Here is a 14,698-nt window from a genome sequence, read left to right on the forward strand (position 1 = left end):
TTTGTTGTTACTTTTAAAGTTTTAATTTACAGAAATTTTAAAATCATTCATAAGAGATCATTTCTTGTATCATCTGTTGTATCTAATGGTGGAATTAAGTATTTGGACCATCAACTTACGCTTTTTCCACATGAAAGGTATGATTTTTGTGTCTGAGAAAAGATTAAATTTACCTTTGGAATACATGTATAACTTTAGTAATATCCAGAGACACTATGAATATTTTTTCTCCAATAATGAAAAAAAGCCAGTTTCTTTCAGAAAACTGATGGTTAAGTTTTAAAAATTTCGAAAATATATTATACCTGAATGTCATTTATGTAGTTCATTGATTCAAAATTTTGAGGAAAATCCCATTAATTGACCAGCTATATTTTCTATTGTTCCTACATTTTCCATTATGGCTCCTTTAGTCTTCAGACCTGAAGGTCCAGGGCAAAAGAGAGCTAAAAAAGTTTTTTTTTTTTAATTTTTCATTTAAATATCTTTAATACATATATTATGACATCATAGATTCATAGACTGCAAGAAAGTAATATTTGTGTGGAAATGTTTTAGGCGCTAAAAATTAAGGTGTCACATCATAATGTCATAACAGTCGTAATGACATTAAGATTTAATTTTCTTGTTGATGTCTCTCTAACATGAACACAACTCTAGAAAATGACTTCGAGATAAAATTTTGTAGGATTGTAGGAAACAATATGAGGTGTTATTAGTCAGAAAAAAAAAATCTCACTCTAATAGTTCGGGGGGGGGGGCAGCTATCTAACTTTTCAGCTCAGTTTATGGAGAACGAGTTTAAGCATCTATTTTAACGATTTTGGAGCGCAAAAGGGATCAAGGAAAAGGTTCGACTAAAACGTAATTTTCTTCAAAATCAGAGATGCATTTAATAATGACGTAAAACAAGTAATTTGTTCTAATGTTCTGAACATTATAAATTTAAATATAACTATTTAGGTTTTATTACAGCAAAATAAAACTTCACATACATGCTCAGTAAAGCAAATTTTTAAAATGCTCTTAAATTTTATTTCAAATAGTTTTAAACTCATTTTAAAAATGAAAGTGAAAACTTGTTGAAAGTCTTAAAATGAAAGAATTTCAATGGGTATACAAAATTTTCATTCACAAAAGTACGAAAATATGGCATTAACATCATCGAATTCAGCTTATATGATTGTATGCCGACAACTTCAAGGATTTAAAAACATTTCATGAAAAAGAAGTTTTGTTGTTTGACGAGCAAAGGGGGTAATCAAAGATAAAATTATATGGTCAGATTTTTTAGAACGACTAGTAGCTGCTACCATATGCAATAAAAGCAGTTCTTTTAAAATATCCTCCTCTAAAATACAACTCTCATTGAACCCATAGCTCCAGTCAGGGGGGGGGGGGGCGAACTGAAATTTTTAAAAGGGCAGAAATTCTCAATTTACCGATTAGACCTCCAAATTTCGCCGAATGATGATAAAATTCCCTAATCATTAGTTAAAATTTACAGAATTAGAAAAAAAAATTGGGAGGTCACAATGACCTCTGTCCTCTCAAATCAGTGCGCTACCGACACCGGTGCTTTGATAAAACGATTCAATTTGTATATGCAAGGGTGCCCACCCCCCTAAGGGCAAGGGCGCACCCCCTCAATATCGCGGAGACCTCCCCCTCCCAAAGCAAGAGCCCCCCAAATGAGAAAAACTCCCCTAAAAGCACCCCCCCTAAAAACTTCAAGGGCGCAGTCTGCGCCATGACCCCCTTAAGTGGGCCCCCCTGGTATATGTGTTTAGCTCGATTATAATTTGTCAAAAAATATAATGAAAAACTCTTTCCCCGTGGTTTGGATCGTTGATTCTTCGAGTAATTTTATCAATCAATGCATTTCTACTGCTGGAAGGAACTAAATACGGTTTCTGAAAAATTACGAGTTTAATATATTTAACTTCAAAAGAGGCTCAAAAAAGTGATGCCGCAGCCAATGTGGCAACCCGTTCAAGCAAACGGAAAGTTTCCTCATCCGTCAGTTTAATACTGTTTCAATGAAAGCAGCAGTTTTCTTCGGCGCGGATGGTCGAAGCTTCGATGTCAGCTTGTCGGCGTGATTCCTCGTATCTGTTGATGTAAAAAACATAAACATTGACTTTTTCGTCCGATTATTTTCATATGGATCATGGGTTCCGGACTCTCATCTACATCAAGGGCAGCAGTGCGTCTGACCAATGATAAATGTTACAGAACTGACTCAAATCGGAATCAATTCAAGTAAGTTAATATTATTTTATGAGCCTAACAAAATAATAAAATGCCGGGTGTGAGATCGCATACAAATATGTTTGTCTGTCTATAAATCTATAAGAAATATTTTCCTTTTCCCTTATACCTAATAAATAAATCAATATATATATATATATATATATATATATATATATATATATATATATATATATAATCTTGTGCTCCGTGTTTGTGAATATCATTTAGATTTTTTTAACTGTTATTAGAAACCGAATACACATATCGGTCCGAAAATGTTCTTTAAAAGTTTTAAATACGCTCGTCACTTGAGGGCTCTATTGCTCCTCCCCTCCCCTATGGATTATGAAAACAATATTATAGATTTGCTTGTATATGTATTTTGCTGTTATTTCCTGCAAAATGTATTATTTATTTACCTTTTCCCACCCACCTACTCTACAAATTTTCATAAAGCAAAAACTTTTTGAGAAAAAATATGTATATTAATACTATTTAATATAATAACTATTTAAAATAAAAAAATACTATATGATGATATTATTTAAAGTGTGTTAAATTTTCGGTAACTATTATTAAATATATAAAAATGTGAGAACATTTTTTTTTTTTTTTGAGTGCTCCTATTAAATTTTGGAGTATCCATTGTTTTCCCACCTTTACTAGAATAATTGAATGTAAACATTATTTTTAAAGACAATACGGTACAATTCATCAAATGCAATATTTCAAAAGTTTCAATTTTTTTTTCTCCGCAATACCAAATTTTAATTCAAACTATGGATATTTCATACTATGGGGTGAAAATACTTTATAATGAATGTTTAAGGCCTAGTTTAGATCTTCAATCTGTGAAAAAGGCTTGTAAAGCGTTAAAACTGCCTCTGATTAAATTTATGGTATTATTAATTGGATTATTTTATTTTTTTTAATATACAAAATCATGCATACGGAAGAATATAAACTTTTATCTTAATTTAATTTAATTTAATTTTCTTTTGGAAGAATATTCATAATTAGTTGGATTAAATTTTAAAATATTTTTGTCAGATTTTGAATTGATAACTATTTTGATGAAATGAAGGGCTCGGGCAAGAACGTGATAAGCCACACTTTTGAAAAAATGAGTTTTTTGTTCTAAAAAATGCTTTGAGATGTTTGAAATAAACATGACAATGGATTGTGTCACTGTCAGAAATACGTATTTGGTTTTAGTATTGCAGAATATAGAATGCATAATATCTTTTAAAAATATTTGTAAGAATTTTTCAAAAGTTGGAAATGGGCCTGCCGAAAAAAAAAAAAAACTCGTGTGGCATATCACATCCTTGCCCCGAGCCCTTCAAATGAATTTTCATTGCAATTCAATAATACTTATGTACAAAACCGACAGCGAGTGTAAAATTTTAGGACTCAAAAATTTTAGGCTTCAAGCGAATAATTGCTCAGTTTTTAAAATGAAAATTCCGTGTTCCATGGCTTCTGAAATATTCTTGTGCTGAAAGATTTAGCAGCTCGGTTACCCGAGATTTCTCAGACCCTGCTTTTATACATTGGAAATTATTTAACTATACTTTGTTTAAATCGCGTTATTTGGTACCAAGCATAAAATTAAAGTACTTTTACTTCAAGAACTATTATTTGTGAGTGTTGGTAACATATGTTTTGCAAATACACTTTGAACTATTAAGAAGAGAAAATTGACACACCAAAATAAGGGGGAAAATAAATAAAAATTCATACATCGAAAGTGAAAATTCAATGCGTTTTCCTCTGACATTTAAATTGTTACTTTGGATGCGGTCATTAACCAATGGACTCAATCTGATTGATTTCCCTCAGGACACGAGTTTAAATGTGGAGCTATAGACAGGTTGTTGCTAATCAATTTAGCTCAGACGTCCGATAATTGAGATTCATCGAATTTTATTTCTATCAGTGCTAAATATGTTTTGCAATAAGGAAATTTCATTCAGCTACCGCAGCAATCTATTTCTTTTCTTTTTTTTTTTTTTTTTTTTTTTTTCTACTGTGCCTTTGGCATTACGGCTTCGAGTCTTGAAAAATGGCAAGTGTTTAAAAAAAACTGCTTTCTCTCGTTGCACGCTTTAATTGTTCTGCGCGCTTTAGTTGTTGTAAACGCTTAATTTGTTAATAGAAATTAAATATAATAACGTTATTTGATTTTTCAAATCACTTTTTGACTTAGGAGAAGTAATGTAAAAAGTAGAAAAATAGGAGAGTAAATTTGACTACTGACCCTAAATGAAAACAAACCCCTGAATGGGGCGCGTACCCATCATTTTATACTCAATGCAAATTTTATCGAAAAGCAACAAAAACTAGGCCCACTCATATGTAAAAACATTTATTTTTTCAAAGTCGAGCGGGCCTACAGGTACGCGGCACCAAAGATTTTACAAAAATATAAAATCTTAGACGCCAGGAAAAAAAATTAAGGGGCAAAAGTTTCAGAGTATGCACTTCAAGAGAAAATTTCGATGTTACGTGCATGGCTCGTTTGCTCATCTTTTTTGCGATGAACAACTTAACTTTTCAATTAAAAAAAGACAAGAAAAAGGTTTACAAAATGTTTAAAAATGCAAATGCAGAAAAAAAGCAAAAACATTCTTAGCTCAAAATATTCGGAAGATATATTTTTCTGAAATCTCAAGTTGAACAAAAATGTTTAATTAAAACTTCAAAGAAATTTCATTTGCTCAGTTGAGAATGCCTTGAAAGATATTAAATATACTTCAACTATATACATGTACTCTACAAGCATATTTTACGTGTTGAAAATCGGAAACGTTACTGAATTGTATGAAAAAAAATCAAAGTTACTGAAATTCAACGTGAACACAAATTGCAAAATTATTGCATACTCATGTTTAAGAGCAACAAGGAACTCCTTTTTCAATGAGAAAAATAGATTTGAGCACCGGCGTTGAGTATCAAAACTTATTCTGCATTGAAACCGTGTATAACCCCGAAACACGCGCATGCAATTGTTTTTGCGCCGTAATACTGTTGATTTTTTTTTTCTAACTTATATTTTACTCAGAAGTAAAGGTTTCCTTGAATCACAAGTTGCTCCTAACTTCGTGACTCGCTTATTTTGTAATAACAACTGCAATGTGTTTATCTGTAATTTAACATCACGCAAATACTTGTTTTTATTTTCTCGATACTCTGGTATTTCGAAAAATATTGTTGGATAATTCCACAGAATTTGGCTGTGAAATGTCTAGTACATACAAGGCCACTGAAAGCCAAGGAGAGCCCCTTGTCATTATGACGGGCCCCCTCCCCCCATTACAGGAATAAAATTTACACTGCAAGAGAACTCCAATTTTCCGATCGCGAACTATCCGAATTGCTTTCAGAATTTCAGAAAAACAAATTCTAAGAAAAGTGAACTTACCTATACTTTTTTGTAAGTATAAAACATAAACATAAATATAAAACATAAACGAATTTGCTTATTTTGTAATGGATATATTTCCGTTATGATAGAGTACCATTTATTGCGGCATTATGATGCCAAGCACGCGTCTAAGATGGACGCAATCAAAGGACAATTCCGAGAAGATAAGGTGAAAGATTAAAGAAAAATATAGAAAATCATCAATCCTTGCTCACTCGGCACAATTTGATAAAAAGAAAAAAATAAATAAAGTTATTTCCGAACAAATTGCTTAAATATCAAACTGATGGCGAGTTTGTAAAGGAGTGCAGGAAGTCGGCAGCTAAAATTTCACTCCCCCCCCCCCCAAAAAAAAAACATTTGTATTTAAAAGTTAGCTTATCTGGGATTACTGCGGCAAGTAGAAGGGGAGAGCCCAAGAGTTTTTTATAATTTTCTCAAGCGCTTCAGATGAACAAAGGGGGGGGGGGGATTCCATGCATCCTTTCGAGTACTTCCGAACAATTTAAGCCCTTTATATAGAGCCCGTCAGATTAGTTTAAAAAAAAATCGATTGTCAGAAATATTGAAGCTCTTCAAATTAAGATAAGGTGGGGTCATTACAAGCTATAAAGTGTACATTTAGAAATCTGACGATTTAGAGTAACATAATAGTGTGGGAGGGTTACAAAGTCCAAAAAAAAAGTTTTCTTGACATTCCCGAGCGCAGTTGTTTTTTTTTTTTTTTTGAAGGAAAAAAAAGTAAGAATCACGAGAAAAAGTACTATTATCTGCCGATTTCAAAAAGTGAAGTAATAAAAATCACCTATCAAGTTTAGAGCGGATACATACGCAATAAGCAATTCAGCCGGACCACGGAGAGATGACGGATGAATTGGAAGCGGAAACGGAATATTACTGCAATTGTGTAGTAGGAAAGGCCCGATTAAGTTATCAGGGGACCCATGGCCAAATAATTTTTTAGGGCACCCCGTATTCAAACTTTACAATTTTAACTTCGGATAAAACAATTTTGGCCATCGACTAACACAATTTTTGCCATTCCCGGGCTCCTAATTAGCGGGGGCGTAAAAGCCACAGCTTAGTCGGGTTATCAGTAATCAGACTCTGGTAGTAGGTATGGTTGACAAGATTTTTTTTTCTATCGGTCAGATGAATAATAACCCTCTAAATAATCGTCAGATTTCATGCTACGATGACTGGAACATCAAACTGTACCTTCTGCATAAAAATCTGACCACGTTCGAGTATTTTAATATGACGGTCTTTTTTGCATTTCCAAAAATTTGCTACGAGTAGACGTCAATTCCGAAAAATCAATATTTTGAATGGGAACATTTTTAGAGTTCACTTAGCCCCCTCTGAATAACTGAAACGCTCGAGAAAAAGAAGTTTTTCATTCAGTTTCTACCTTTCTGGATGGCCACCCCCACCACGCAAGTCCGCAAATGCGCATACCTTTGGTATCAAAGACACGTTGGAAATCTGAAACACCAATATCTGACACGCTCAAGTATTTCCATGTAACTTTTTTTTTTGCAGTTTTGAAAAATCTGTAGACGCATTCCCTACCACTGAAATAGGACATGATATTACAACATTTTCTTCTTATTATTACCTAAACTACAAAATCTAATAGTCCCTACGACGCTTGAGGAAATCCCCATTTAGCATCATAGGCTCCCCTACTATAGACGAATCTAAGATCTAGGTCGGTCAGGACATTGAAAACACACAAAACCCTAAGCTTCAAATTTCGCCTTTTTTCTCCTGAGGAACTGCTTTTAAAAGGACATACCACGTAGAAAAGCTTTTTAAAAACTTCAGAAATTTATTTTTTAATAGTTTAAAATAACTACAGTTCAAACTTGAATTTTAAATAAAAATCCGTTTAAAAATATAAGATAAATACAATTCATTATTTTTTCTTTTAGTATTACTTTTTCTAAAAACATTTTTGAAGGAAGGACACACTTAAGTCTGTAGAATTCAATTCGGATGCGAGTTGAAAATCTTAACCTTCACGTTGGTTATAGCAAGAAGCTAATTAACTAAATTTTCATTTCAGTTTTAGAAAGTGTCCATAAATGATGTCACATTTTCATAACCTTTTTGCCCCCCCCCCTTTTTTTCGCTATAAGTGTCACATTTTACTATACTCCCTCCCCCTTTGTCACATGTCACGCTATTTTTCATTAAAAAAATTGTTATAAAAATGCGGTTGTCACACTTCTTGTTACCCCCCTCCCCCTTGTCACAAACTCACAATTTCACGACACCCCCCCCCCTCAAAGCGTGATCTGTTGACAGCCCCTAACATGATTAAATGCATTTTCACTCGGTATAGACATTTTTACCTGGTTGAAAAAAAAAGAACACCTGTTCTGGGCATTGTTGCGAAGTGTTATCGACGAAAATGATAACCGATTTCTTATTGATTGACTATTATAATACAAAAGGGTTATGTGACTGCGTCTTCGGTGAATTTACAAATAGTTTACAGAATCTCTAATTGAATCCTTTTATTGACTTACTTTGAGCTGTATTTAAATGGAAAGTTGGAAACATGAGAATTGAAATCAAATAAGCCATTAATGTTAAAATATTTTTAATAAAATTTAACTTTGGAGACGTGGACCAATGTTTTCGCGCGTTGAGGGAGAGGAGGGTTCATGAAAGTGTGACAGTTTGTGACAAGAAGGAGGGGAGTAACAAGAAATATGGTATCACATATTTTGACTAAAATTTAAAAGCAGTAAATGAAACCCTTATTTTTTTTCATGTTATGTTTATTTTTAACATACAAAAATGCAAATTTTTAAATTTGCATTTTGGATGTATTGTATTCTCCTAGGATTCATTTCTTAACGAAAAGCATGAAGGTTTGAATGAAGTCCGATTCAAAACTTTTAAAAAATTTAGATTCAATCCTTTTTATAATTATTTTGTGTCTAATTAGATAAAGATAAGATTTTAAGCAAAATGTATTTGATGTTATTTCAAAGTTAATTACTTTTTTTAGTTGCTTTATTATATTAAAATTATTTACCATTTCATATGTTATATTTTTTTGTAAACCTTTATTTTATTTTATACAAAATAAATGCATATATATATATAGTCATTATAATTGTTTTGTATATACATGTGTGCGTGGTGTGTACTATTAAAACACATTTTTTTTTAATTTTTAATTTAAAATATTTTCTATTCCTTAGAGCTATGCTTCTAAGCTGCAAGTATATGTTTTTGAAATGTAACGTGTCATGTTGGAGGGAAGGGCGTAAGTTGAAGTGTGACACTTAATGACAAAGGGCAGTGGAGTTCAAATATGTGGAGGAAAATCGCGAGATCATTCCTAGACAGCTCCTTTTGCGTAGAATACATGTGTAGATTTTCCTATTCCAGCCATGAATTTAACTAGACGTTACCCAACTTTTAACACTTTACCCAAATCAAAAAAAGACAAAAGACCACATCAAAAAAAAGAAAGAGAAATTGAAGAACATAAGAACCTTCCTGAACTGAACAAGAAACCGAATCTACTCTTTATCACCAGTAGCTTTCCTTATCTGAGTACACAAATCGACAACATCCTGTTGTATGTTCCTTTTTTTTTCCATATCGATAAAGAACGCGGTTTGCTCTGAGCCGGTTTTTGTTGTTTTTAATGCCATTGTAATAAACCCTAATAACTACCTGGTCTTCTTTTTTTTTGATATAATGGAGGTATCCCTCATTGAAATATTATAGTACGCCAAAAATATCATTCTAGAGAATAGAGTGCGATCCTATAATAACATTTCTTTTTAAGGGGAATGGCAGTAGCTTTTTCAAGTATGCTGAATTACGTACTCTTATTACGCACAAAACTAAGAGAATAATGCTTTTGCTTCAACTTTTGAAATTTCTTTCGCCTCTAGCATGTATTTGGAAGCAGCAAATTTACACGCATACTGCCGTGGGAAGGTAAAGCGCAGTAAGTCGAGTCTGGACTTATGCGAGATATGCGTTCCAAGATCCCTCGCGTAAGTCGAAATTTCGCGTTGTGAAAAAGGGTGTGGTATACAATTTTTTACAAACATACCTAATTATTTTAGGCAATTGTAAACACCTCTCAAACTGTTTCAAACCATTTCTAAAATATATTATCGTTTCTTACACAAAGAAGTAAATTTTAGTAGTTAAAAAAAAAAAAAAAAAACTGCACTATTCAACATAAAATATTGTTACGATGTATAAAATGAATGATTAATAGGAGAGAGAGATAAAATGGAACAATACGGTACGTACAGTGTGTAGAAATAATAAAATGCAGCACTGTAGTAGAACTGCACAGCAGATACAGTAATTATATTTACAACTTTAAAATGTAGATGATGATTTATGCTGCACGATCAGATTGTTATCATTCCTCTGACAATATTTTCTGTAACAAGCTCTGTAATATTTACATAATATATAGCTTTTCACTTCCAGAATTATTTCAGTTGTATTCAGGGCTTAATTTCTAACAGTAGAAGTGCAGGAGCCCTATGGTCCCCAGAACCTATCTTCGTGCGTAAAAAGCCTGATGTTAATCTAAAAGGCTAATATTCTCATAAAATTGAAAATAAGTGCCAGACCTCAGCTCCCGTGAGCTCCCATTCAAATTAATCCCTGTTTGTATCCATATAAATAAATAATACTACAACCACTGTAAATTTTCCTTCTTTAAATTGCTAAATTTTGTGGAGTACAAAATAAATATAATGTTAGTTACATACACGCCACTACGCCTCTACGTTTTATAAAACTCACCTCACTAGTTAAGGGTTAAAAGTATGGTACGTTCCAACACATATGATTTTCTAACAAAATAAGAGTGCGAGAGAATAAATATGGGAGAAAGGAATGCCTGCAGAAGAGCAAATAGAAAGAGGGTAGAGACTCCCCCCCCCCCCCTACCCACCGCCACAAGGATGTTCTCCGGAAACTGCAGTTCTACATGCTCTAGGAAACTAGGATTCCTTGAAAATTTTGTTTTTACTGGCAAAGCTTCTTGTGAAACTTTACTGCAGTACTAAACCCTCTACTACCCAAATTATTATTTCTTCTAGAAAAAGCACTTATTCACAAAAATATATTAAAGAATAATACATTTAAAACTTATAAGGTGGATTCCTGTTTTTAATTTTTTCATATTTTCAAAATAGTTTCGTGACCCTGTCTGTGACTGATATATTAATTTTTGTCAGTACCAACGTCCTAAATGTAAAGCATGCATATTAGAGTGGATCGAAAATTTTTTTTTTAGAAATTCCAAATCGGCCAGGAATGAGAAAAGTTGTCCTGCGCATCTGCAGATTTTTTTTTGCATTTTTGTCATCTATTGTACTTTAGATTTATTGTACAAGCTTGCTGCCTCCCCCCCCCCGTCTTTGAAAAATTAATGTGTTTTTACAAAAAGTGGGTATGATTCTTGTTGTTTTCTGAGGAAATCTGATTTGAGATTATTTGATCATCCCCCCCCCCCTCCCTCAACCATCAGGGCTGGGCCTCGAGTTTCCGACTAGGCTGGCATGGCATCTCGTTGGCCCTGGGTAATTTTACTGAAAGCAACAAAGTGAATACTACTAGTTTAAAGATATGTAGGGAAGACCTCTCTCTCTCTTCAGACAAGATTACACACACAGACAGTTCGATCAAAGGAGATTTATCCATTTATTCAGGGGGCGGGGGGCATTAAGTGAGCTGTTGAGAGCGAAAGTGGTTTAAGTCTTTTATATATATATATATATATAATTTGTAATTAACATTAGAAATGAGTTTTAACCTGATTGTACTTCATGCGAAAGTGGCGTACGTCTAGGATCAACCGTTTGCCGATACACGGTAATCGCAAAACGGAACAACAGTAGTATTTTGTGAAAAAGTGGTTATTAAACCCAGAAGTGAACTGATGGGAGGACACGGGAAGTCTCTGTGACCTTCCAAAAAATTCCTGATTTCGCGCAGTTTGTTTTACGATTCGGGGGGGAGGCAAAATTGGAGTTCTACTAGAAAAAATTATGAACATTTGGCGAAATTTGGAGTTCTATTTGGCAAAATTATTATCATTCAGCAAGTTGAGAATTTCTACCCGCCCGAAAATTTAAGCTCCGGGCCTGATTAAACTATTCAATTACTCAAAATCTTGTTTTAGTGACTTACATCACATTTGCTCTAAACCGCTGAAAATAATTTATATCTTATATTCTTGTTCTTAATGCAAAACAGGTTTCAGAATTGTTACATTTTATTTTCGTTAACGCTGCCCGAAGTCAAATAATGATGTATCAAATTCTTACCGAACACCAAGAAATTAGTTTTCCCCCCTAGTACTAATTATTCGGTTGAACATTTTCCTTCAGCATGACCTCTTTGTTCCTCGCGTCAATGGAAATTTTTATCAGATGACACAATCGTCTTATTTAAAAGGTTTTTTCTCGACTCTATGACAGAGTTTCTTGCTTAATTCGAGCAGTTCAAGGTCTGGGTTGATGCCGGCTAGATTTCATAGCCCGATTTATCCGAAGTTGTGAGGTAAGCGAGTTTTAATTGGAGACTCGCAGCTTGTTTTCGACGGTTAAACAGTCTCATGAAGTGAAAATAAATTCATTTTAAAAACAGTATTTCTGTTATTAAGTATGTTTAAATAAACACTTTTTACGGTAATAGCTATATATTCCATTTGTTTACCCTGGGGCTGTCCATAAATGCTGTCACACTTTTTTTCAACTTTTTTGACCCCAACCTTTGTCACGAAATGTCACACTTCACCACAACCCCTCCCCCTCTTGTCACAGGTCGCACTATTTTCATTAACCTATTCTTATTTTAAAAAATGCGTGATATCATTTCTCATTAGCCCCTCCCTTTCCCTCGCCACAAAATGTCACACTTTACCATAACCCCTCCCCCTCTTGTCACAGGTCGCACTATTTTCATTAACCCCTATTATTTTAAAAAATGGGCGTGATATCATTTCTCATTAGCCCCTCCCTTTCCCTCGCCACAAAATGTCACACTTTACCATAAACCCTCCACCTCGTATCATACATAGGTATTTATGCAAGGACTTGATATTTTACTATTTCAGCCAATTTTTAAATATATTTTACTGTATTAGGCTGCGTCACATACTACTCTGTAAAAGAAAAAAACTGCCCGTTAACTAAAAGAATACATGAAATACACCGCCAGCTCAGTCATTCCAGCCGAGGACTGCAGTTTCGTGCTTATTAGCACTCGTCAGCCTGGCATAGGAAGTGACTGAGCTGGAGGTGAAAAACATCTTAAGGAAGCCAAGAGCTAGCACTCGTCAACCCGGCATAGGAAGTGACTGAGCTGGAGGTGGAAAACCTCTTGCCTTAGCCCTGGCTATAGGGCGGTAACTTACTGAATAACTAAAAGAATCTCTATGAAACTGAAATTCCATAAACATTTCTAGTAACGATACAGCTCCATGTTCAGTTGCGTTTTAGAAGAAAATTCTGTAGTTATAATTACGAACAGCACAAGATTTAAAATTATTCGAGCCAATCAAAGACGTGTTTTTTATGTTACATTTCAAGGTAACTGAAATGTACTATATAAATTTGATACAAAATCTGCTTTTCTTAAGCAACGTTACTGAAGAAGGAGTTGTAACCTTATTAGAAAAGTTTATGGAATCCCAGTTTCTTAGAGATTTTTTTCAACGCCCCCCCCCCCCCCACACACACAGTTTAGGTCTCAGAAATAAACGCTTTTGGGCCATTCCACCCTCACGTGCGGGACAATCAGACTCTAGAATTTCATCAATATTTTGTTACAGATTTTAATATTTTAAGTAAAAATAGCTATCAAACTTTTTAATCTTTACATTTGATACAAAGATACTCCTGACACAGTTATATTTTTATTAAATACTTTTGTTATTTAAAAAAATAATTCAGTGACGTGCGGGACATCCAAAGTCAACCTCTTGTAGTTTGCTCTATGATTTAGTTAATAGTCTTGCTCTAATAACACAACAATGACGAAACAAATCGTAGGTTTTAAAAACTAAGATTCCAAAGCAAAGGAAACATATCTCATTTGTTGAGAAATAATAATTTAAACCGTTGGAGAAAATTATGTGTAGGGCTATTCCACAAATATGTAGCCAATTTGTCCCGCATGGGACGGTTCATGCATTTCATTAAAAAGTAATAATTTTAAAAGGTAATGACGAAATTTTTGCTTACCTGCTCACACATACTAAAAAATTTTTTGTTTATTCCCATTTTAAAGTACAGTGAAACCTGTGTAAGTTGACCACTCGCGGTGCAGTACTTTGGTGGTCAACTTAGACAGGTGGTCAACTTATAAAGGGCGGTAATGTTTGTTTGTTTTTTTTTTTTTTTTTTTTTTGTCATTTCTTGCACCATGTATTCATTTTTTTTTTTTTTTTTTTTGAGGAGTTCACCCTTACTCTTTCTGTTTAACTCCACTTTCATTGTTTAACATCATTGAAAGTGAAGCAATAATTAAAAATACTATTCAAATACTTTTGTTATTTTTTCCTTGTTTTTAACTATATTAGACACTGGAGTTTTAGAAATTCCATTATTTTCTCTGACTTTCTCCATTTTCAGTTATTTTTAATATTTCATACTTTTTATTAATCTCAAGTTCCACTAACTTTCTTTTTGAAGCCTTTTTATATCAAACTTATAGCACAAAAAGCAACAAGCTCGACTCTCCCAGTTCATAAAGGCAAAAAAATTAAAATGTTCTATCTCTTAATCCCTTGCGCCAGAAACATGTAACTTTACTCATTACCAGGCCCAGATCTTCTTACCCGCAGTGTAAAAAGCCCGCGTCCTTAAAGGAGCTAACAGCCCTAGAAATTGAAGAAAAATAGAAAAAAAAACTAGCACTAAGGCTTATTCGCTTTATAAATAGACACTGCTGGCCACTAGGGAGGGGCCCTACATATTTTGTTGCAGGGGACCCGAAATGTATAGATCAGGG

General features: G+C 33.7%; 1 protein-coding gene across 1 annotated transcript in view; it reads left to right on the forward strand.

The window, feature by feature from the left end:
* Window positions 1-2,054: 2,054 nt before the first annotated feature.
* Window positions 2,055-14,698, forward strand: part of LOC129218438 (uncharacterized) — a 61,908-nt gene continuing 49,264 nt past the window's right edge. Inside the window, exon 1 of the mRNA XM_054852704.1 lies at window positions 2,055-2,262. Within this exon, the coding sequence (XP_054708679.1) occupies window positions 2,171-2,262 (92 nt within the window). The 5' untranslated portion in view covers window positions 2,055-2,170. The remainder of the gene's footprint in view (window positions 2,263-14,698) is intronic.

This window comes from Uloborus diversus, chromosome 3 (assembly GCF_026930045.1).
Source record: "Uloborus diversus isolate 005 chromosome 3, Udiv.v.3.1, whole genome shotgun sequence".
In the NCBI taxonomy this organism is placed as follows: domain Eukaryota; kingdom Metazoa; phylum Arthropoda; class Arachnida; order Araneae; family Uloboridae; genus Uloborus; species Uloborus diversus.